Consider the following 24,620-nt stretch of genomic DNA (forward strand, 5'->3'; position numbering starts at 1 on the left):
CTACCACGCCCGGCTGATTTTTTTTTATTTATTGCAGAGATGAGATCTCGCTGCCCAGGCGGGTCTCGAACCTGCGGGCTCAGGCCATCCACTCACCTCAGCCTCCCAAGGGCGTGGGATGACAGGCTGAGCCACCCAGCCCGGCTCAACCCACCTTTCCACTCCACGATGATTCGGGTGTGCTCCGTGCCCGCCCTCATCCTGAGATCAGGAGAAAGGGCTGGAGCCCGTTTGCTTTGTCTTTCTTTTGCTTTGTCTTTTCCTTCCTTGCTTCCTTCCCTCCCTCCCTCCTTCCTTCCTTTCCTTCCTTCTTTCCTTTCTTCTTTTGCTGAGGCCTCAGTCTGTCACCCAGGCTGGAAGGCAGCGGCAAGATCCCAGCTCACTGCAGCCTCGACCTCTGGGTTCACGCAATCCCTCTGTCTCAGCCTCCTGAGTAGCCGCGACTACAAAGCGTGTGCTACCATGCCCAGCTAATCTTTTTTTAAAAATTTTTCTGTGGAGATGAGATCTCAAAATGTTGTCCAGGATGGTCTTGAACTCCTGGGCTCAAGCGATCCTCCCACCAAAGTGTTGAGATTACAGGTGTGAGCTACCATGCCTCGCCTATTGTGCTTTCTTTCTCTTTATCAATATTAAGTGTTTATGGTTTAGAAATGACCCAAAAAAAACACTCTTTTTTTTTTTTGAGTTGGAGCCTCACTCTGTCGCCCAGGCTGCCAGGCAGTGGCATGCCTCCTGGCCACCACAGCCTCAACCTGCTGGGCTCTGGCGATCCTTCCGCCTCAGCCTTCCAATTAGCTGTTACTACAGGGACGTGCTACCATGCCCAGCTAAGTTTTGATTTATTGTAGAGACGAGGTCTCGCCAAGTTCCCTGGGTGGGCCTCAAACCCGCGGGCTCAGACAATCCACTCACCTCGGCCTCCCAAAGCGCTGGGATTACAGGCTGAGCTGTCAAGCCTGGCCAAAAGAATCACTCTTAAGGCCATCCTGGTACATCATATCTCCCCTGGGAGTGACACCATTATTAGCAAAGCTGCAGATCCATGGGTCTGGCAAACGGCCAGAGGATGACTTCGGGTCTCGGTGCCTGTCACCGGGAAATGCTTCCCTCGTGGTCAGACAAGAGACACAGCTTTCTATGATCAACTAGGAGCAAACTCAGGCAGTAAATATAGCACATAAAGTGGGTGACCTCATGCCAGGAAGTCAGTTCCTCTTAGATCCATTATTGGGCCTAGGGCTTTGTCAAAACTTTAGATGAGGCCAGGCGCAGTGGCTCACGCCTGCAATCCCAGCACTTTGGAAGGCCGGGGTGGGAGGATTGCTTGAGCCCGGAGTTTGAGACCAGCCTGGGCAACATAGCAAGACCTTGTCTCTATACAATTAAAAAATAAATTAAAAAAATGTGCACATCCATAGTCCCAGCTACTCAACAGGTTGAGGCAGAAGGATGGCCTGAGCCCAGGACATCGAGGCTGTGGTGAGCAGTGATTGTGCCACTGCCCTCCAGCTTGGGCAACAGAGTGAGACTCTGACTCAAAAACAAACAAAACACTTTAAATGAGCATGTGTAACCAAGGAGGAATGCTATATACTAATCTCATCATTTTAGAGTCATCTGAGTAATTCAGACAAAAAAAAAATCAAACTTTCTTTTCAACTTTTTCTGGAATATTCCAAGGAGCCAGCCTATGAGTCCATCCTTGTATCTCCGGCTTGACTTCAGGTTGGCATGACCAAACCACTAAATCTGACGTGACATTGAGGTTCCAGGAGAGATGCTCCTTCTGGCTACTTCTTCCATAGCAAAAGTTCAAATAAAAAGAAAGAATGCTCTTGTTATACCCTGTCCCCAGGCCCTGCTATCCCTGTTGGCGTGGACGTGCAGGTTGAGAGCTTGGACAGCATCTCGGAGGTCGACATGGTGAGAACTTCTCTGACCACGCCGTGGGCAGGGAATTCACATGGTCTGTCTTGGGCCAGGAGCTCCATGCACCTAAATGCACCTGGTCTCACAGCTGCCCTGGGTGGGTGGGAATTCCCACACTTATTCTTCAGATGACTCGGAGAGATCTGCCCAAAGCCACCCAATTGGTATGAAAAACCCGCTCTCCCCCAGTGCCCAGGCTCTCGTGGCCGGATGCATCCTCTGGGCAAAGGTTCTCCAACGCAGTCAGTCCCCTACATACGAACCTTCAAGTTATGAACATCAACAATGCACCCCGGCATTGTTTTATGTATTATTTCTCTCCACCAGGCGTCAGTATAGCCTGTTAAATACATACAGTCCTATACAGCTGACGGTGTTCTTTGGGTACCTAGACCAACTTTGTTGGACTTGAAACAAATTGTACTTACAAACATGCTCTTGGAATGGAACTCGTCCGTGTTTTGAGGACTTTTTGTATAAGCAGCCAGGTCCAAGGTTGTAGCTGCCAAGTGGCCAGGCACAGCCTATTCCTGCGTATTCTGTGCCTGGCTGCGGTGATACAGAAGCAGTAGAGGGTTCCTTTTTTCCCCTTTCGGTGGGTTCACATCAAAAATACAACGTGCGACACCTCCTTGACTTACAGGACTTTGTAGGGCTTTATCCCAGTTTGGGTCCAAGAAGCAGAACGGAGACAAGCATTTTAGCCTAAGTTATATATCTGAGAGATGATCACAGGAAACACCGGAACAGAGTGGGGAAGGGAGGCGGGAAGGGAAGGAAGCCGTGAGGGCTGTGCATCCTACCTGTGAGCACAGGAGAGCGCAGTTCCACTGGCAGACTTGGGAGTCAGCAAAGAGCCCCACACAAGCGATCCCTGAACGCCTGGGAGCCTGGGCACTTATTCAACCCCCCCACCCCCCCCACCCCCCTCTGGTTGAGGCATTAACTCTCTGGCACCTGTGACTCAAGTCACCAATGTCGGGGGCTGCAGCCTCCCTCCCCGCCACGGTGATGAACTATCAGGGGTGTGGAGGCACTCGGGCACACTCTTAGACTGTCTGCTACGGCCCCTTGGCGAGATGCTCCCCTGCAGTGCTCCCTTCCTCCACGGGGCTCAGTGTCATCCCCGACGAGGTGGCTCACAGGGGTCCAGAGCCTCCGGCCGACACCCCAGCGGGCTCGTGTGGGCTGGGGTGCCCTCTCCGCCCTCCCCAGGACTTCACGATGACCCTCTACCTGCGGCACTACTGGAAGGACGAGAGGCTGTCTTTCCCCAGCACCAACAACCTGAGCATGACGTTTGACGGCCGGCTCGTGAAGAAGATCTGGGTCCCCGACATGTTTTTCGTGCACTCCAAGCGCTCCTTCATCCACGACACCACCACGGACAACGTCATGCTGCGCGTCCAGCCCGACGGGAAGGTGCTCTACAGCCTCAGGTAGGAGCAAGGGCCGACGTTCGTCTCCACCAGGGAGGGCGCTGGCTGCAAACAGGGGCGTCAGGCCTCGGCTCCGAGTTCCCGACTTCCAACTTTTCAGTAGCTGCCAGTTCTCAACGTCAAGGAGAACAAACTTTACACGTAGGTAGACATTTCAAAGAATTATTCGATTTGAAAATACAGGGGGTGGGGGCAGCTGCAGTGGCTCACGCCTGTCATCCCAGCACTTTGGGAGGCCGAGGTGAGAGGATTGCCTGAGCCCACGGGTTCGAGACCAGCCTGGGCAACATACCGAGACCTCATCTCTACGAAAAAATAAAAAATTATCCGGGCTGGCTACTCGGGAGGATGAGGTGGGAGGATCACCTGAGCCCAGGAGGTTGAGGCTTCGGTGAGCTGTGATGGTGCCACTGCACTTTAGCCTGGGCAACAGAGTGAGATCCTGAATCAAGAAAGAAAGGAGAGAGAGAAGAAAATACACTTGGGAAAAAATTTCACGATGATATTTATGATTTATGCCCTACTCTGAATGTTACATTCAATAATAAAAAAGGTTTCTTTCTCTAGTAGGAGTCAGAGAGAGGTTGCGTTCTCAAGAACTTACCTCCTCCGACATTTCTGATTCCCATTTTTTGGGGTATATTTTAGAACTTTAGTTAAAAATACTTCTTTTGCTCCCTCTAGCCACAGGCATGCTTTCTACCCTTTCTCTCCACAATCTCCTACTTGAAAAACTGTGAGGACCCTGGGCTACTTTGAAATCCCAGCACTTTGGGAGGTGGAGGCGAGAGGATTGCCTGAGCCCAGGGGTTCGAGACCAACTCGGGCAAGTTGGCAATAGATTAAAAAATTAGCAGGGCATGGTGGCGTGCACCAGTAGGTCCAGCTACTTGGAAGGCTGACGCAGAAGGATTGCCTGAGCCCAGCAGGTCGAGGCTGTGGTGGCCGTGAGCATGCCAACTGCACTCCAGCCTGGGCGACAGTGAAATTTTGAATTATTGGTCAAAAAGTTCACAAATCATGGTCATGTAAAGGTCAGTTAATGGATTTTTTGCTTTGTCCTTTTGGGAAGGCCATGGATCCCTGATTGTTGAAGTTTCTTGTGGGTATGCATCTATATCTTTGCATTGAAGAATGTTATTTATTCCAGTTTTCTCTGGCTTGTTTTAATTTTTGAGTTGGGATCTTACTCTGTCACCCAGGCTGGAGTGTAGTGGCACAATCACAGCTCACCACAGACTCAACCTCCTGGGTTCAGGTGATCCTTCTTCCTCAGTCTCCCAAGAAGCTGGAACTATAGGTGCACGCTACCATGCCCAGTTAATTTTTATTTATTTTTTGGTAGAGACAAGGTCTTACTATGTGCCTGGCTGGTCTCAAACTCCTGAGCTCAAGTGATCCTCCCGCCTCGGCCTCCCAAAGTGCTGGGATTTCAGGCGTGAGCCACCACACCCAGCCTTTTCTGTTTTTTATTGAATACGTTTGCTTAGTGAATCTTTGCTGCTAGGCTGTGCCTCCTTTTTGGCTCTAGGTGGTGCATTAAGCCCAGGTTCGTCTCAGCGCTACTAAAGGATAGGAGTGCTGCCTGTCCTACGGGGCGGAGATCCTGAAGGGATTATCCGGGCAAGGTGCAAGGCTGGCTATGGGTTCCTGCCCAGGGGATCTCAGACATACTTCCTGCAGCATGGTGCTGCTGAACAGCTACTGCGATGTGTCTTCTCCTTTGGCCGCGTTACAGAGCAGAGTTTCCGAGGCTGGGGCTGGCAGTCCTGAACACCCCTTTGTCTTGGTCCTCGAGGATATTTCTCTCTTCAGGCAGCCACGATGCCTCCTGTGGGTTCAGGCAAAGACAGATCTTCTGCCAGGGAACCCAAGGTCGTCGGGAAGCTGGCTGACCAACCCAGTCTCCCTTTTTCCCATGTGGAAATCACGACTTGAAGGGAGACCTTCCACACCTTGGGACAGGCAGGCTGTGGGGAGGAATGGCGGGGGTGCAAGTCTTCTCTCCCGCCACCTGCTCGGCGTGTCCACGTCTCTGTGGCCCCGGGAGCTGTCTGTCTCATCCTAATAATACATACTAGCTGGGCTCGGTGGCTCAGCCTGTCATCCCGCACCTCTGGGAGGCTGAGGTGAGTGGACTGCCTGAGCCCGCGGGTTCGAGACCCGCCTGGGCGGCGCGACCTCATCTCTACAATAAATCAAAAAATCAGCCGGGCGTGGTAGCACGCACCTGTAATTCTGGCTACTTGGAGGCTGAGGCGGAAGGATCGCCGGAGCCCAGCGGGTCGAGGCTGCGGTGGCCGGGAGCGGCCACTGCACTCCAGTCTGGGCGACAGAGGGAGACTCCAACTCAACAAAAAAATTAATACATACTAATAGCTCATACTTGAGCTCTGGCTTGTTGCTGGGGAACGTCTGAGCGCTATGGATTGGGCTTTGGTTTTTTTGTGGCGGGGGAGAGTGAGGCATCTTGCCTCTACCCTGCCATTTTGGAACCGGAAGCCGTTACTTTTTTTTGTTCGATTTATTATTTGTTTGTCTGAGTTTTTTTTTTTCTTTTTTTGAGTTGGGATGACAGGCTGAGCCACCGAGGTTTGTTTTTGAGGCAGGAGTCTCACTCTGTCACCCAGGTTGAGTGCAGCGGCACAATCACAGCTCACTGCAGCCTTGACCTCCTGGGCTCAGGGCTCCTAAGTAGCTGGAACTCCAGGGACATGCCACCACATCCCGCTAATTTTTAAAATTTTTTGTAATGATGAGGTCTTACTACATTGCCCAGGCTAGTCTGGAACTCCTGGGCTCAAGCAATCCTCCCATCTCAGCCTCCCAAAGTGCTGGGATTACAGGCATGAACCACAGTGCCTGACCATTTTTAATTTTTAATAATGACTGTGCTTAACAATCAGCTCACACACTTCCTGAAAATCTAGCGATTGGCTGTTGAAAGCCAGTGGAAATGTAGTCCCGCGCCCCACCTGATGTGACCACAAGAAGCAGAACAGGAAACAGGAGAGTAAACACCTTGCGTGTTCGGAATCAAAATCCCCAGTGAGCCTCACCCACCGGGGAAGGCCTCCTTTCCATCCCTGTGCTTAAAAACAAAGGAGTTGATTTCTCCTGGCAAATAAATGTTTGAGTTTGTTTGATTTGAGTGAGGGGGAAAAAAGCAGAAGTGTAAGCTACTGAGGATCACCACTTTAAAATTCACTTAGGGAGAACATGGAGAACTTTGGTATTGTCAGATCCTAAAATACATACTAATAGAGCATCCTCTCACTTCATTCACTCACTGATGAATTCAGCAGGTTCTTACGGATAGCCTTCTGGGTGCCAGGGTGACCCCTGGAGTTGTGCGCATGAAAGGCCTTGCTAGGTTCTGTCTGAAGCTACAGGGACATAAAGACAAGTTATATGAGGTCACCGCCCTTAGTGTGACTGCAGGCTAGTGAAGGAGACAGGCATGGAACCCATGGTTACACTGCAAGTTGGGTATGCACACAACGCAATGTGTGGAGAGATAGGGTCACAGGTAACAGGACGGTGGCCTGGACAGTGGGAGCAAAGTTTCCCAGGCACCAACCTACAATAAAAAGTGAAATTCCAGCTGGGTATGATGGCTCGTGCCTGTAATCCCAGAATTTTGAGAGGCCACAGGGGGCGAATTGCTTGAGCCCATCAGTTTGAGATCAGCCTGGCAACGTAGCAAGATCCCGTCTTTACCAAAAACATAAATAAAATTAGCCGGGCGTGGTAGCATGTACCAGTAGTCCCAGCTTCTTGGGAGGCTGAGGCAGAAGGATCACCTGAGCCTAGGCAGTCAAGGCTGCGGTGAGCCGTGATTGTGCCACTGCAGGTTAGGCGACAGCCTAGGCGACAGAGTGAGACCCAGACTCAAAAAAAAAAAAAGTGAAATTCACAAGTGCCATGTTCCAGTAAGCAGCACTTGGTAGATTTTACGAAGGAAATGTTGAAAACCCCATTCCACGACTTCTGAACTTTTAGTCAACTTCAAGACATAAAAGTCAGCAAGGATGGGAGGAAGAAAAGACGTGTGAGCTTTTTCTTGGGAGAGATTTGTGGGTGTGACGTGACGGGGCCTTCCTGGGGACCACTTGCAGTGCTTGGGGGGGGGGTGTGCCTACCGCCGGGACACTGTGTGGTTGATGTGGGGGTGGGGGAGAGCTGTCTGACTACCGGGGGCAGAGCCGGAAGCTCTGCCGTGGTGGGATCCGTCTGTACCCCCAGGGTTGCTGGGAATAGGCAAATGCCCGTGGAGGGGATGTGGGTGAACCCAGAGGGGGTGGGGCATGGAAGCCTGCAGCCCAGGGCGCCCAGCTGTGGGAGCGAAGAACCCAGGAAGGAAAGCCCCAGCTTCCATCTGCTAGCAGGTCTAGAGAGTACGAGGCCACCCAGCCAGAGGACTGCCCTGCCCTCGCCTCCTCCTCTCCTCACTTCCACCTGTGCTGGAGGTGATCCGAGAGGGACAGACCCGACTCCGCGAATGCCAACTTCGTATCTTAGCTGAGCAGGGGAGCAGACACCTTAACTGGAATGATGTTTGAGACTGATTAACATCTCGGGCTGGCCGGGTGTGGTGGCTCACACCTAGAATCCCAGCAGTTGGGGAGTCCGAGGCAGGAGGACTGCTTGAGCCCAGGAGTTCAAGACCAGCCTGGGCAACATAATGAGACCTCATCTCTACTATTTAAAAAAAAAAAAAAAAATCTTGGACGGAAATTCTTACTTTTTGAATGAAGGTTTGACTTGAGAGGGTTTTGACTATTACATGAGAGTAAGCAGCAGGGCCACATGTCTCACCAAGTTTCCATCCAGGGCAAGGGAAGATTCCTTCCCATGAATTAATTTTTTTTTTTTTTTTGAGTCAAAGTCTCGCTCTGTCGCACACTCCCGGCCACCGCAGCCTCAACCTGCTGGGCTCAGGAGATCTTTCCCCTTCAGCCTTCCAAGTAGCTGGAACTACAGGCGCATGTCGCCATGCCCCACTAATTTTTAAATTTTTTTTTTTAATTGCAGAAACGAGGTCTCACCATGTTGCCCAGGCTGATCCCAAACCCCTGGGTTCAGGCAATCTTCTTGCCTCCGCCTCCCAAAGTGCTGGGATGACAGGCGTGAGCCACCGTGCCTGACTCAATGAATTAATTTAAAGGGACTTGGGGAAACAAAAATAAGCATAGGTTTGGATTACATCACAAATGCTTGTTTTACATATTGGTTGTGAGTGGAAAAGCATCCTGTCAGGGTGGAAAGACGCAGTCTGATGATGTCTGAGAGTCTGAAAACATCTGTTCTTGTACTAATAAAAAGAGAAGAGATATTCCGTCCTCTTGTTCATAGCAAAAAATGTCCTGCATTGGACATTTCATGCCCTTAACGTTAGCTCCTAGTGTTCCCAAACTGCGTTCCAACTGCTTTCCTGCTGGTGATGCCATTAGTCATATGATGACAATCCACCCCACCCATTGGGGTCCAAGTCAGTTGCCAACCTGACCCCCACCTCCTTACACCCCCATCATCAGAGTTTCCCAGGGACATAAGACTACCCAGCTGCTGACGATCCAAAATGCCTTGCTGCAGACAACCCTCTCGTCCAAGAAGTGGAAAAACAGAGACAAATGTTTGGACAATTCCATCTCAAGAATGCTCTTTTCAGCCGGGCTCGGTGGCTCAGCCTGTAATCCCAGCACTTTGGGAGGCCGAGGTGAGTGGATTGCCTGAGCCCGCGGGTTTGAGACCCGCCCGGGCAACTTGGCGAGACCTCATCTCTACAATAAATCAAAAATCAGCCGGGCGTGGTAGCGCGCCTGTAGTTCCGGCTACTCGGAAGGCTGAGGCGGAAGGATCGCCGGAGCCCGGCAGGTCAAGGCTGTGGTGGCCCGGAGCGGCCATTGCACTCCAGTCTGGGTGACAGAGTGAGACTCCAACTCAAAAAAAAAAAAAGAATGCTCTTTCCTTGGAAATTTCCATTTAAATTAACACTGATTTTTTTTTTCCCCTTTTTGGCCATGAATCCATCCAGATCACTTCCACAGCTTATACATGCCAATCTTGTGTGTGGCTGAAGGAAAAATAAAACGTTCAGTGCCAGCCAATGGCTGTGAATCACGTCCTACCATGAAATTCCCCACTGGATGAGAAACTTTTCACTTAGGACTAATCTGTGTTTGATTGTTTGTGCTTTGATGCAGAAGCCTGTTTTCCTGTGTAAACCGTTAAACAAAACCATTTGATGCCATCAGGTGCTTGCATGTTAGTATAATAAGATCTTTCAGTGTTTTCCCATTACTATGATCTCCAAGGAATTATCCACTAAAAACAAATATGGCTGGGCACAGTGGCTCACGCCTGTAATCCCACCACTTTGGGAGGCCAAGGTGGGAGGATCGCTTGAAGCCAGGAGTTTGAGACCAGCCTGGGCAAAATAGCGAGAACTTGTTCCTACAAAATAAATTTTTTAAAAAAATAACCACACAGTGGCATGTGCCTGTTGTCTTAGCTATCTGGGAACCTGAGGTAGGAGACTTAATTGAGCCCAGGAGTTTGAGGTTGCAGTGAGCTATGACTGCACCACTTTAAGAGATTGTCTCTAAAAAAATAAAAAGCCCAGTAGTAAATACTAGATACTATTATCAATATACAAATATCAACATTGTATAAAAAAAGAAAAAGAAAAAAGAAGCACTGAGTTTGGCCGCAGGCATAAGTGTATATCGTATTGTACGTGATACTGAATATCAATAAAATCAATATAAGAACTTGAATTTATCTAAAATAAGAGAATAATATAATGCTCGTAGGGCTTCTTTTAAGGACTCATATCATGGAAGTTCTAATGTCTCATTGTTCTATTGATTGAGACCATTGGGTCTTTTTTTTTTTAAGGAGTCAGGGTCTCACTCCGTCGCTCAGGCTGGAGTACAGTAGCACGCTCCCAGCCACCGCAACCTCAACCTGCTGGGCTCCGGCGATCCTTCCGCCTTGGCCTTCTAAGTAGCTGGAACTACAGGCACATGCCACCACGTCCAGCTAATTTTTTGATTTATTGTAGAGATGAGATCTCGACAAGTTGCCCAGGTGGATCTCAAACCTCTGAGCTCAGGCAGTCCTCTCGCCTCTGCCTCCCAAAGTGCTGGGATGACAGGCTGAGCCACCACGCCCGGCTACCGTTGCATCTTTGAAATACTTGCATGTGTGTGTTAGCAGATATCTGCTTGCCTCACACTGACCCACGGGTTCAGCATAACACTAGGGGTGCTCCGAGGGGTGTACGGAAGTCACTCGCCTCCACCCTGACATGTGCTTGGAAGTCACGAGAAGGAGGCAGTCACGTCGGAAGGGGGCAAGCCTTTTCTGTTGGCTTTATCATCTTGCACTTGTCTTTTGCAGCCTACGAACATATGAGTCTTGTCTTTTTGGTTCCAGGGTTACAGTGACTGCAATGTGCAACATGGACTTCAGCCGGTTTCCCCTGGACACACAAACGTGCTCTCTGGAAATCGAAAGCTGTGAGTAGACTTGGACCAGGCATCAACACGCGGACCCAGTGACTCTGACCACCTCTAACTCTCAGTCACAGGAACAGCATGTGTTCCTGCTTCATGACAGTGCTTTTAAAAGTGATTTTTTTAGACTGAAGCTAAGTCTAGGGTAATTAAAACCAGGAGCAAATTTGGGACTAAAGCCTTCTATTCCCAGAATTTAGCTTTGTAATGCTCTGTCGCCATGGTTTTAAACTTTGTTCTATGGGGCCAGGTGCGATGATTCAGGCCTATAATCCCAGCACTTTGGGAGGCACAGGTGGGAGAATTGCTTGAGCCCAGGAGTTTGAGACCAGCCTGGGCAACATAGCAAGACCTTGTCTCTTTAAAATAATAATTAAAAAAAAGATTAAAAAATATTAGTCATTGCCTGAGCCCGCGGGTTCGAGACCCGCCTGGGCAGCGAGACCTCATCTCTACAATAAATCAAAAAATCAGCCGGGTGTGATAGCGCGCCTGTAATTCCGGCAACTCAAGGCGAAGGCGGAAGGATCGCCGGAGCCTAGCAGGTCGAGGTGCGGTGGCCGGGAGCGGCCACTGCACTCCAGTCTGGGCAACAGAGCGAGACTCCAACTCAAAAAAAAAAAAAAAATTAGTCATGTCAGGTGACTATAGTCCCAGCTACTTGGGAGGCTGAGGCAGAAGGATTGCTTGAGCCCAGGAGGTCGAGGCTGTGGTAGCCGTGATCGTGCCACTGTACTCCAGCCTGGATGACCTAGTGAGACCCAACTCAAAAACAAAAAAGCAACAACAAAAAACTTTGTTCTATGGAACCTAGAGGTTTTAGAGCTCCCAGGGCAATTGCTTCGGGAGGTGGGTAGAGGGCCCCACAAATATGGGTCTCCAAGCCCCTTGGCCCAACACACACACACACACACACACACACACACACACACACACACACACAGAGTTCATCCAGGGAGGTCATTTGGGGGGGTCAGAGTCTCACTCCATTGCCCAGGCTGGAGTGCAGTGGCACCCTCACAGCCACCCCACCATCAACCTGCTGGGCTCTGGCGATCCTTCTGCCTCAGCCTTCCAAGCAGTCAGAACTACAGGCACGCAGTACCACGCTGGCTAATTTTTTGATTTATTGTACAGATGAGGTCTCGCCAAATTGCCCAGGGCTGTTCTCGAACCTGTGGGCTCAGGCAATCCTCTCATCTCAACCTCCCAAAGTGCTGGGATTACAGGCTAAGCCGCCGAGCCCAGCAAGAGAGGTCATTTTTCATCTGTTTTGTTGCTCTTCTAAATATGATTTTCACTAAAGGAAGAATTTCCTGGCAAAAACACCTGTGGCAACAGTGGCCCCAGGAAATGCCACTGCGGGTTCATGTGGGTTGAGATTTCAGGTACAGCCAAGGGACTGTGGGAAACTTGCACACACATGGAATCCTGGGAGAGTCAAGAACCGGTCCCCATGGCCCCATAGCACAGGCCATGAATGAAAAAGTAGGAACATTGGACTTCATGAGAACTTTAAAATTTTGTGCATCAAGAGACAAAATCGGCAGAGTAAAAGGCAACCCACAGAATGGGAGAAAATATTGGCAAATCATACAAGTTCTGACAGTTAAGTTCATGAACTCATCCTAGGAAAAGGGCTACATCCCTTATTGCTGAATATCACTATGGTCACCGTTGAAGTACTCCCCTTTGGGAGGCTATGCACCGATGCCACTGCCTTGTCCACCCATCAGAGCAGTCTTGGAACTCTTTTTCTGGAATGGTCATCAGAGCTATCGTCGCAAGAATGTCAGAGCTTGAATTAGAGCAAGAAAAAAAAACATTAAATTTCTTGTTAAACTTGGCAAAAGTGGAAGTGAAGTCAGGGACATGTCAGTCCAAGTTTATGGGGATAATGCCTTGAAGAAAATGGCAGTACAAATGGATTAAACATTTTTCTGCGGGGAGAGAAAACGTCACTAATGAAGAGAAGTCAAGATGGGCAGTAATAAGCAGAACTGATGAAAACATTGAAAACTTCATGGAATTGTGTGTCACAATCATCAGCTGACTGTGAGAAACATAGCAGACCAAATAGACAAGAACAGGAAAATCTTTGAATACAAAATCTTTCAATACAGGAACAGGAAAATCTTTGAAAATCTTGGCATGAGAAAGGCGTGAGCAAAAATGGCCCCAGAGAAGCTCTTGCATCACGACAAGGCACCAGCTCACACAGCACTGTCTGTGAGGGAGTTTTTAGCCAGTAAACAAATAACTGTGTTGGAACACCCTCCTCACCTGATCTGGCCCCCAATGACTTTTTTCTTTACCCGAAGATAAAGGAAATGCTGAAAGGAAGACATTTTGATGGCATTCAGGACATCAAGGGTCATATGACGACAGCTCTGATGGCCATTCCAGGAAAAGAGTTCAAAAAGTGCTTTGAAGGGTGGACTAGTTGCTGGTGTAGGTGCACAGCTTCCCCAAGGGAGTACTTCGAAGGTGACCGTAGTGATATTCAGCAATGAGGTATGTAGCCCTTTTTCTAGGATGAGTTTAGTGAACTTAATTGTCAGCCCTTATATATCTGAGATGGGACTGATATTCAGAATATGTGGAGAACAATTAAAACTCAACAACACAAAAATGAACAACTCACTTAAGAGAATGGGCAAAGGACTTGAATAGATTTTTCTTCAAAGAAAACACACAGATGGCCAAGAAGCACATGAAAAGATGCTCGATATCACTAACCACCAGGGAAATGCAAAACAAAACTACCATGAGATACCACCGCACACCCATCAGGTGGCTACCATCCAAAAACACAGAAACAGTGTTGGTGAGGGTGTGAAGAAACTGGAACCCTGGCCAGGTGCGGTGGCTCATGCCTGTCATCTCAGCACTTTGGGAAGCTGAGATGAGAGGATTACTTGAGCCCAGAGGTTCGAGATCAGTCTGGGAAACTTGGAGAGACCTCGTCTCTACAATAAATCAAAAAAATTAGCTGGGCATAGTGGTGCACACCTGTAGTCCCAGCTACTTGAGAGGCTGAGGCAGAAGGATTGCCTGAACCCAGAAGGTCAAGGCTGCAGTAAGCCATGATTGCACACTGCACTCCAGCCTGGGGGACAGAATGAGCCTCTGACTAAAAAAAAAAAAAAAAAAAAAAAGATGGTAAGTGATACGTTATATGCGTTTTACCACACACACACAAAAAAAAACCCACAACAAAAACTAGGTCCCAGGAAGAGCCAGGCTGGGGCCGTGTAAACTAGTCATCCACATCTTTAGCCCTCGACACATCTGTTCCCTTCCCTTCTCTGTCCAAACACTTGCTCTCCCTGGCACAGGGGACACCCCCATGACCTCCACACTCCTCCCAAACCCTAGCTCTTCCAGGTGGCGTCTAAGTCCTAGTGAGGAATCCCACTGCTCCTGGGCACTTTGAAGGCAGGCCTGGGCTTGTGGCAGGGGCTCCGATGTCCACTGGCCCTGATCCTCTGGGACCAAAGGGTGCAGGGATATTGACGTTGCCCACCATCAGGGCCAGATGGACAGCTCTGTAGGGCACTGAATGTGGCAAAAGGTGGTGTAAAACCTAGGACCAAGGGAATGACTACTTACTACACAGTAAGTCAGTAAGGCTTTACCTCTCCTTATCAGCTGTCCCTCGAAAGATTTCTGTGAAAAGATAGCTGTCGCCATCATACAAACAAGGGACACAGACTGCCCAGGACAGGACGGGTGCTGTGGCTCATGCCTATAATCCCAGCACTTTGGGAGGCCAAGGCTGGAGGATTGCTTGAGACCAGCCTGGGCAACATAGTGAGATCTCATATCTTAAAAAAAGAAGAAAGACATTAAAAAAAAAAAAGGTTGCCCATCACAGAGCGACAGGACACAGCCAGACTGAAATCCTAAATTCACTGGCTTCCTCCACAACACCCCGGCAGCTTCTGCCTCCAAGTGTAACGTCCTTTATTCCAGGTTGCCTCGGCCAGGGTTCCCCCAGAGAAACAGAGGCAGCAGGGCATAGAGAGTAAGAGGTTGCTTGCCAGGAATTGGCTCAGGGATTGTGAGGGCCGGCGAGGCGAGTCCCAGATCTGCCAGCCAGGCCTTCAGGAGGGGAGGCTGCAAAACCCTCGGGCAGGCACTGATGCCGCGGGCACAGGGGGAATCTCTTCTTCCAGGAAGCTTCCGATCCGCTCTCCAGGCCTTTCACCTCGTTGGATAAGGCCCACACAGACAAGCCAGGGTAACCTCCTCTTTTCTTTTCTTTTTTTGAAACAGGGTTTTGCTCTGTCACCCAGGCTAGAGTGCAGTGATATGATCCCCGCTCAATGCAGCCTCAATCTCCTGGACTCAAGTGATCCTCCTGTCTCAGCCTCCTGAGTAGCTGGGACTACAGGCACATGCTACCAGGCTTGGCTTATTTTTTTCTATTTTTTTTGTAGAGATGAGATCTCACTATGTTGCCCAGGCTGGTCTTGAACTCCTAGCCTCAAGTGATCCTCCTGTCTTGACCTCCCAAAGTGCTGGGATTACAGGCATGAGCCACCACACTCAGCCAGAATAACACCTTGAAATTCACTGGTTGTAGACACTAGACACATCTACCAAATACCTTCACAGCTTAGCATTTGATTGAATAACTGAGTACTATAGCATGCCAAATTGACACATGAAACTGACCATCACACACACAGAACAAGGGTTAGAAAACAGGAATAAAACAGTGTCAGAGAGCCCCAGAAAGAACTGCTTACACGGGAGCAGACTTGGCAACACCAGGGGGTTCTTCCTCAGTTACGCGCAGGCTGCGGTAGGGCTGTTCGGCTGGAGTGAGACGTGGACTCACCTGAAGCAGGTGGGGGTGGGTGTAGGAGACGGTGGCTCCAGAGAGGGTGGTGATCGTGGAATCCCTTCAGAGCCTTTCTGGTTGGAACGCAGCCTGTGATACCTGACGGTGTTTAAAGTCATTTGTCGTCAGTTGATGAGTTGTTACATTTTGAAAAAGGAAAGGTAGGGGCCCAGTGATCCCCGGGTTTGTAAGGCTGAAACATGTGAAATTGTGCCGATATTTAACCACTTCGACCCAACAAAAATAGCGAGTGCATTGGATTTAACCTAATAAATGGTAGGCTGAATTGTAGGGTGAGCCCTTTGGGAGAAATTATGAGCATTTGCTCTGATGACTTTGGAAGACTGGGGAGATGGGTTTTTTTTGGAGTCTCGCTCTGTCACCCAGGCTGGAGTTCAGCGACACGCTCACAGCCAGCGTAGGCTCCACCTGCTGGGCTCCGGCGAGCCTTCCACCTCGTCCTTCCAAGTAGCCGGAACTATAAGCGCACTCTACCACGCCCGGCTAATTTTTGATTTATTGTAGAGATGAGGTCTCACCAAGTTGCCCAGTCTGGTCTTGAACCCCTGGACTCAGGCAGTCCTCTCGCCTCCGCCTCCCAAAGTGCTGGGATCTGAGATTACAGGTGTGAGCCACCGTGCCCAGCTGGGAGAATTATTCATAGTTGTTTCTGGGATACCAGTTCTGTCCTTGACTAGTGATTAGAGGGTAAATTAAAGTGAGCTGCTAGAAAAACAAGACTCCAACTCAAAAAAAAAAAAAAGAAAAAGAAAAACAAGACAGAATTATGCAGTGTTAAAATGGCTGCATTGATTCCATTTTGGTCTTTTGTCCTTCCATTTACATGACCCTACTGAAATCCCATAACTTGTGCGAGGGTCGGGACCGATGGCTTCCAGCGGCCCCACAGACAATCCTGTCTGGCCACTGCCTGGTGTCTGATGCCCACCCCGCTGTCCTTTCAGATGCCTACACGGAAGACGACCTCATGCTGTACTGGAAAAAAGGCAACGACTCCCTCAAGACGGACGAGCGCATCTCACTGTCCCAGTTCCTCATTCAGGAATTCCACACCACCACCAAGCTGGCTTTCTACAGCAGCACAGGTGACATGGGCTGGGGGCTGGGCGGGTGTCCGCGTGGCTGCAAAGGCTCATCCTCTACCATAGGAAAGGTGTGCCGTGGTTGTCCAGTGAGCAGGGCCCTTTGTCTTTGAAACCCGAGACAGGAGTCCCAAATGGAGTCTAGTGGGTGGGCCCCTGGGGTGGAGGTGACCCCACTGACACATCAGAAGAAACGACCCGCAAGGTATGAGCGGGGACTCAGTCATAAGCTGTGCGAGGAGTTTCCTGAAGGCCATCACGCGGCCAGCCTGGGAGTGGTGTCGCAGCCCTGCTAAGCGCCTCGGGTTGGAGCCCAAGTCTCTGCAGAGGGAACCAAGTTCAGCTTCAGATGGCTTGGTTTCTGTTCGTGTTCTTCCCGCTCCAGCCAGGCCCTGGGCTGCCCCACCTTCGCCGAGCCCCTCTGCTGCACAGCTGTTCCTTGGGACTGTCTTCCCACTCTCAGTGCAGGAATCCCTGGTCATTCCCCTGTGGGGCCCTGTTGTTGCCATTTGAGCCAGGGGTCTGACAGGCTCACCCGCCTCCCCTTGCCAAAGGGCCTCCTCTGTGGCCTTCCTCCTGGGAGCCTCCCTGTGCTACTCAAAGAGCTGAGGTTAACTTGTTCCATCCTTTGCCTCTCTCTCTCTCTCTCTCTCTCTCTCTCTCTCAAGACTAGTCTAGTGCAGTAGTGAGAAGTGTGGAAAGATTTGGCCGGTGCAGTGGCTCATACCTGTAATCCCAGCACTTTGGGAGGCTGAGGCAGGAGGATCGCCTGAGCCTTGGAGTTCAAGGCCAGCCTAGCAAAACCTCATCTCTACTAATAACACAAAAGTTAAGGCCGGGCACGGTGGCTTAAACCTGTAATCCCAGTACTTTGGGAGGCCGAGGTGAGAGGATTTCCTGAGTCCTAGAGACCAGCCTGGGCAAGTTGGTGAGACCTCGTCTCCACAATAAATAAATAAATAAATAAACTAGCCAGGCGTGGTGGTGTGTGCCTGTAGTTCTAGCTACTTGGAATTCCGGCTGAAGGGGAAGGATTGCCTGAGTCCAGCAGGTCGAGGCTGAGGTGGCCGTGAGTGTGCCACTTTACTCCAGCCTGGGTGACAGAGTGAGACTCCAATTAAAAAAAAAGTTAGCCAGGTGTGGTGGCACACACTTGTAGTCCCAGCTACTCAGGAGGTTGAGGTGGAAGGATTGCCTGAGCCCGGGAGGGCAAGGTTGTGGTGTGCCTTGATTGTGCCACTGCACCCCAGCCTGGGCAACAGAGACTCTGGCTCAAAAAAAAGAAGTGGGGGGAAGATTAGAACAAGAAAGTTCACTCTGTGACTGTGAATGAGCAATTGAGAAAACTGGCCTACCTTGCTTTTTTGACCAGTCGCCTTTCGAGAGGACTGTGCTCAAGTCCTCATGCGGGATCTTTCTTTTCTTTTCTTTTTTTAAGTTGGAGTCTCTGTCGCCCAGACTGGAGTGCAGGGGCACGCTCACAGCCACCCCAGCGCTGACCCACTGGGCTCCAGCGACCCTTGCGCCTCAGCCTTCCGAGTAGCCGGAACGGCAGGCGTGCACTACCACGCCCGGCTAATTTTTTGATGTATTGTAGAGATGAGGTCTCGCCAAGTGGCCCAGGTGGGTCTCGAACCCGCAGGTTTAGGCCATCCTCTCACCTTGGCCTCGCTAAGTGCTGTGATTACTGGCTTGAAACACCACGTCCGGCCAGGATCCCTGTTTTCTTTCCCTCTTTTTGTTTTCTCTTTTCTTTCGGTCTTTCTCAGTGCTGGACAAGCGGTCCGGCTCACACAGTTTCTGTTGCTAATCCTCGCACAATTGACTAGATAGAGCAGTCCGGCCTTTTAAGTGCCCTGCAGGCTTTCTACCCTAAAAGAGAGAGCGCGCCTTGTAGCACTTCCAACCCAGCACTGCAGTCCAGCACACCTCCCCTCAGGTGTCCAATCCTCCCAAAGCCTCGATTCTTCCGGAGGGACCCTGGTTCTTCTGTCCCTCTACATTCTGACAGTCCCTCCACAGTGCTTGCTGGTACCAAGAGGCATGGCCCATGCGTTGTAATTACCCGGGTGCCAAGTTCCCCAGTTAATGTTACCAAGTCCCAGTTTTCCTTTCAGTCCTTGGCGTCTCAAGCTTATCCTGCATTTTCCTCTTCCGTCCGTCATCCTCTCCTCCGCTTCAACGCCTCCATAAGTGCGTTTTCCTCAGAAAGAACACAAGGGCAAAGCGAAAACACAGCTGGGCCTGTGATCGTTTGTCCTGATCCTAAATACAACGTTGTGTCTGGCTTTATGTTTTCACTTAAAACACATTTCTCCCCATAAAGAAATCCAGAGGGAGTTGTTTAAATTGGGAATTCTCTTGCCTGAGCCCGCGGGTTCGAGACCCGCCTGGGCAACTTGGTGAGACCTCATCTCTACAATAAAATCAAAAATTAGCTGGGCGTGGTAGCGCGCGCCTGTAGTTCTGGCTACTTGGAAGGCTGAGGCGGAAGGATCGCCAGAGCCCCGCGGGTCGAGGCTGCAGTGGCCGGCAGCAGCCACTGCACTCCAGCCTGGGTGACAGAGTGAGACTCTAACTCAAAAAAATAAGTAATAAGCCGAGCTCGGTGGCTCAGCCTGTAATCCCGCGCCTTGGGAGGCTGAGGTGAGTGGATGGCCTGAGCCCGCGGGTTCGAGACCCGCCTGGGCAGCGAGACCTCATCTCTACAATAAATCAAAAAATCAGCCGGGCATGGTAGCGCGCACCTGTAATTCCGGCTACTCGGAAGGCGGAGGCGGGAGGATCGCCGGAGCCCGGCAGGTCGAGGCTGCGGTGGCCGGGAGCGGCCACTGCACTCCAGTCTGGGCGACAGAGTGAGACTCTGACTCAAAAAACAAACAAACAAACAAACAAATAAATAAATAGGGAATTCTCAAACTTTGCATGCTAATCACATGGGAAAGATTGTTCAATGGAGATTCTGACTCAGTAGATCTGGGGTGGGGCCCAAGAGTCCGCATATTTATTTATAGAATCAGAGTCCAACTCTGCTGCTCAGACTGGAGTGCAGTGGCACGATCACGACTCACTGCAGCTTCGGCCTTCCAGGCTCAGGCGCTCCTTCTGCCTCAGCCTCTCGGGCAGCTGGGACTACAGGCATGTGCCACCATGCCCGGCTAATTGTTTTGCTTTGTCGTAGAGACAAGGTCTCGCTATGTTGCCCAGGCTGGTCTCCAACTCTTGGGCTCAAGCAATCCTCCTGCCTCCGCCTCCCAGAGTGCAGGAATTACCGGCGTGAGCCACCATGCCTGGCCTAGGAGTCTGCATCTCTAACAAGCTCCAGGTGATGGGGGCTGCTGGGGCCTCTACCCCATCTCGGTAACGAGAGTTTAAACGATCTTCTCAAGGGGTTCCATTCACGTATCGGCCAGGGGCTGAAGAGTCCTTGAGCTGGCGTGGATTGGCATGTCCTCCCTTTGTCCCGTGTTTTTTCTCACTTCCACCTCATTTATGAACTCTAAGATGCTGAAGGAGTGTCTAAAGCTTTTATGACTCCCCAAATGCAATCTGTTTGATGACGGAGCTGAGTAGCTGCGACCTGTGCTGTGTCTCCTCCCTGTGTCCCCCAGGCTGGTACAACCGTCTGTACATCAACTTCACGTTACGTCGCCACATCTTCTTCTTCTTGCTCCAAACCTATTTCCCCGCTACCCTGATGGTCATGCTGTCCTGGGTGTCCTTCTGGATCGACCGCAGAGCTGTGCCCGCCAGAGTCCCCTTAGGTAAGGAGTATTTCGAGCGCATGTTCCAAGCATCTGAGAATGCAAGTCATTCTTTTTTTTTTTTTTTGAATTGGAGTCTCACTCTGTTGCTCAGGCTGGAGTACAGAAGCTCACCACAGCCTCGACCTCCTGGGCCCAGGTGATCCTTCCATCTCAGCCTCTTGAGTAACTGGGACTACAGGCGGGTGCACTGCCATACCTGGCCAATCTTTTAAAAATTTTTTGTTTTTTCGCTACGTTGCCCAGGCTGGTCTCAAACTCCTGGACTCAAGCAGTTCTCCCGCCTTGGCCTCCCAAAGTGCTGGGATCACAGGGGTGAGCTACCACGTCTGGCCAAAAACCATTATTTTTAAATTGGTCCTATACCCCTTTGGGCATTATAGCTTGGAAAAACTCCAGGTTATTTATTTGCAGGTAAAACTCCACAATTAAGAATCCGGGTGGCAGTGGTGGCTCATACCTGCAATCCCCACATTTTGGGAGGCTGAGGCGGGAGGACTGCTTAAGGCTAAGAGTTTGAGACCAGCCTGGGCAACACAGAGAGACTCTGTCTCTCCAAAACAAAAACAAAAAAACAAAAAAAGGAAAAGAAAAAAGAATCTAGGTAGCAAAACCGTTTCCGTCTCCAGGACCGCCAGTTTCTCAAACAGCCCAGCTTTGGCCCTGTTAGAGCCGCATTCTGGTGTGTGTGTGGCCGGGGGCAGTGTTATGCTGGTCTTAGGTGCTTTCTCTGCTCCTCACTGCTGAATGAGTCTTATTTCACAGCCAGGTTTCTAAAGGGTGGCCCAAGGGATCTTTGTGGTAGAATCTCTAAACTGGTAAAAGTGAAGAGTCCCAACTGGGTGTGGTGGCTCATGCCTGTAATCCCAGCATTTTGGGAGGCCAAGGTGGGAGGACCCCTTGAGCCCGGGAGTTTGAGACCAGCCTAGACAGCATGGCGAGAACTCCTCGCTACAAAAACTAAAAAATTATCCAAGTGTGGTGGCATGCACCTGTTGTCCCAACTACCTGGGAGGCCGAGGGGAAAGAATCACCTGAGCCCAGGAGGTTGAGGCTGCAGTGAGCCGTGATTGTGCCCCTGCACTCAGCCTGGGTGACAGAGTGAGACCCCGTCTCAAAAAAGTAGAAAAAATTAAAATTAAAAAAAAATTTTAAAGATGAAGACGAATCTCTGAGGACCAAGCACCCGCATTAAGAAAAAATTCTTTATTTTATTTTAAGGGTACAAGTCAGGTTTAGATACAAAAGTGGCCCACGTGCAGGTGAAATCTGGGCCTCTCACGGGTCCTCACTTCCCCTGGCTTAGGATCAGGTGCCCCGAGTGATGCTACGTGTCTTCCCCGCCCTCTCACACCACCCTCAACCCCCAGTGCCCACTACTGCCCATCCCTCTCTTGTGGTATTCTGATAAATGTTCGGGACCCACTTATGAGTGAGAACGTGGCGCTCAGTTCTTTGTTTCTGCAACAGATCACTGAGTGTGACGGACGCTCACTCCATCCCAGTTGCTGTGAAGCTCCTAATTCTGCGTTCATGGTTGCATTTTTTAACAGGCTTCCCGGTCCGTCTCACACCCCAAGCCTGAGCCCTGCCCTGTAAACGTCCCTCGTGGCTACTTGCCGTCGACTCTTTTTCTCACTTTAAACGTTTTGCCCACTTCACCAGACTCGCCACCGTGGCTTCGACGGTTCAGGGGCTGCACGGCAGGCAGAGTGCGACCCGCCAGGTTTTAGTGAAACTGGATTGGAGCCGGCCCTTGGGATGACCCCAATCCCCTGTGGTTTGACGTTTGCCAGACAAATGTTCTGAGCTTAATTTGAAATCCTGGGCACATTTCCATGGACAGATGCCCTGCCCTCGAACAGTTGTTCTGGAGCTTGAACAGTTACTGTGCTACATAAATCTACATTCCAGTTTTAAAATCTGTCTCCTCCAGCTGAAGTTAACAGTGTCGTCCTTAGCGACACAGACCTCTGAGTCCTCAAAGGACATGTCGAGTGGGCAGCCCCGTCCAAACGCGGTGGCAGCTGTTAACACAGGTCTCGGAGTACAGGACTCCACAACAGAGCAAGGACACAATATTAAAATAAACCTTGTGCACTTTTTTCTCTTGGTGGAGCAGGAGTTATAAGAGACATATGTAGTCCAGGCACGGTGGCTCCTGCCTGTAGCCACTTTTGAAGGCCAAGGCAGGAAGATGGCTTGAGGCCAGGAATTCGAGCCCAGCCTGGGTAACATAGCAAGACCCCATGTCTGTTATTTTTTTTTAAAGATACATATATACTGTCTCATATATGCAATCTCTCTTGTTTTCTTTTTTGAGTTGGAGTCTCACTGTTGCCCCATGGCCACCGCAGCCTGGACCTGCTGATCTCAGGCGATTCTTCTGCCTCAGTCTTGCAAGTAGCTGGAGCTACAGGCGCGCACCACCACACCCGGCTAAGTTTTTGGTTTATTGTAGAGAGGAAGTCTCGCCAATTTGCCCAGGTTGGTCTCGAACCCTTGGGCTCAGACAATCCTCTCGCCTCAGCATCCCAAAGCGCTGGGATTATAGGCTTGAGCCACCGCAGCTGGCCAATCTCTTATTTTTAAAAATTTGAGACGGGGCTCGGTGGCTCAGCCTTTAATCCCAGCACTTTGGGAGGCTGAGGCGAGGGGATTGCCTGAGCCCGCAGGTTCCAGACAAGCCCGGACAACTTGGCAAGACCTCGTCTCTACAATAAATCAAAAATTAGCCGGGTGCTGTAGCACACCCCAAATAGTTTTGGCTTCTTGGAAGGCTGAGGCGGAAGGATCGCTGGAGCCCAGCAGGTCGAGGCTGTGGTGGCCGTGAGCGTTACCACTGCACTCCAGCCTGGGCGACGGAGTGAGACTCCACGTCAAAAAAAAGAAAAAAGAAAAAAGAAACTATATTTTCTAGTCTAAGAAAAACTGAAATAAATGTCTCAATGCCAATAACATCTGGGCTTCTCTGCAGAAGGCTAGAACGACACAGATGCTCCAATGAAAACACAGGGCATACACCGGGGAAAGGATGAGGGTGAAGGTCGAGGGACGGGAAAAGCTTCCTAAAAGCCGAATCTTGGCAGATGCGTAGGTGTCTGCTAGAGAGAGGGACAGGGACGGAGGCGTTCCGCATCGAAGGAGCAGTGGGGACAGAGAAGCAGAGACAAGAAGCCGTCCCATGTCTGGTGGAAGACAAGTGCTCACTGCTTGCCCGTGTCTGCAGGTATCACCACGGTGCTGACCATGTCCACCATCATCACGGGCGTGAACGCCTCCATGCCCCGGGTCTCCTACATCAAGGCCGTGGACATCTACCTCTGGGTCAGCTTCGTGTTCGTGTTCCTCTCGGTGCTGGAGTACGCGGCCGTCAACTACCTGACCACGGTGCAGGAGCGCAAGGAACAGAAGCTGCGGGAGAAGGTGACTTTGTCTGGGGTTTAACGGGTCTGGTCAGGACGATCCGGGCTAACCCCGGGACCTTGGGCAGTTCAGACTTTCTCTGCAAAATGGGGCATGAGGCCTCCACTGTCTACTTCACAGGGTTATTATGAAAGGCAAAGTCATGCACGAGGGGGCCTCCCCCCGAAAATGGAATCGTCTTTTGAAGGGCTGGTCCCTGGTAGTGCAGGCTGCCCTCTGGGCAAGTGTTCTAGCCCATCGGCATCAGAGCTCCAGCTTGCTGGGAGAGGCTGTGTTCGACTTCGGTGAACTTCTTGCCCTGGAGATTCTTTCGACACGCTTGCATATTTCACGATGAGGGATTTACAAGGGCGCCTGTCCACACTTAGCTAAGTGTTCAGCAGCTTTTTTTTTTTTTTGAGTTGGAGTCTCACTCCGTCGCCCAGACTGGAGCGCAGCGGCCGCTCCCGGCCACCGCAGCCTCGACCCGCTGGGCTCCGGCGATCCTTCCGCCTCAGCCTTCCGAGTACCCGGAACTACAGGCAGGCGCTAACACACCCGGCTGATTTTTTGATTTATTGTAGAGATGCGGACTCGCCAAGTTGTCT

At 50.6% G+C, this 24,620-nt stretch overlaps 1 protein-coding gene across 1 annotated transcript in view; it reads left to right on the forward strand.

Annotated features, from left to right (window-relative positions):
* Positions 1-24,620, forward strand: part of GABRR1 (gamma-aminobutyric acid type A receptor rho1 subunit) — a 31,002-nt gene that overhangs the window by 4,060 nt on the left and 2,322 nt on the right. Inside the window, exons 3-8 of the mRNA XM_008061424.1 lie at positions 1,859-1,926; positions 3,148-3,371; positions 10,812-10,894; positions 16,706-16,846; positions 20,455-20,607; positions 23,837-24,033. Coding sequence (XP_008059615.1) covers positions 1,859-1,926; positions 3,148-3,371; positions 10,812-10,894; positions 16,706-16,846; positions 20,455-20,607; positions 23,837-24,033 — 866 coding nt within the window. The remainder of the gene's footprint in view (positions 1-1,858; positions 1,927-3,147; positions 3,372-10,811; positions 10,895-16,705; positions 16,847-20,454; positions 20,608-23,836; positions 24,034-24,620) is intronic.

This window comes from Carlito syrichta, unplaced genomic scaffold (genome assembly GCF_000164805.1).
Source record: "Carlito syrichta isolate Samal-C Ts95f unplaced genomic scaffold, Tarsius_syrichta-2.0.1 Scaffold305248, whole genome shotgun sequence".
Classification (NCBI taxonomy): Eukaryota; Metazoa; Chordata; class Mammalia; order Primates; family Tarsiidae; genus Carlito; species Carlito syrichta.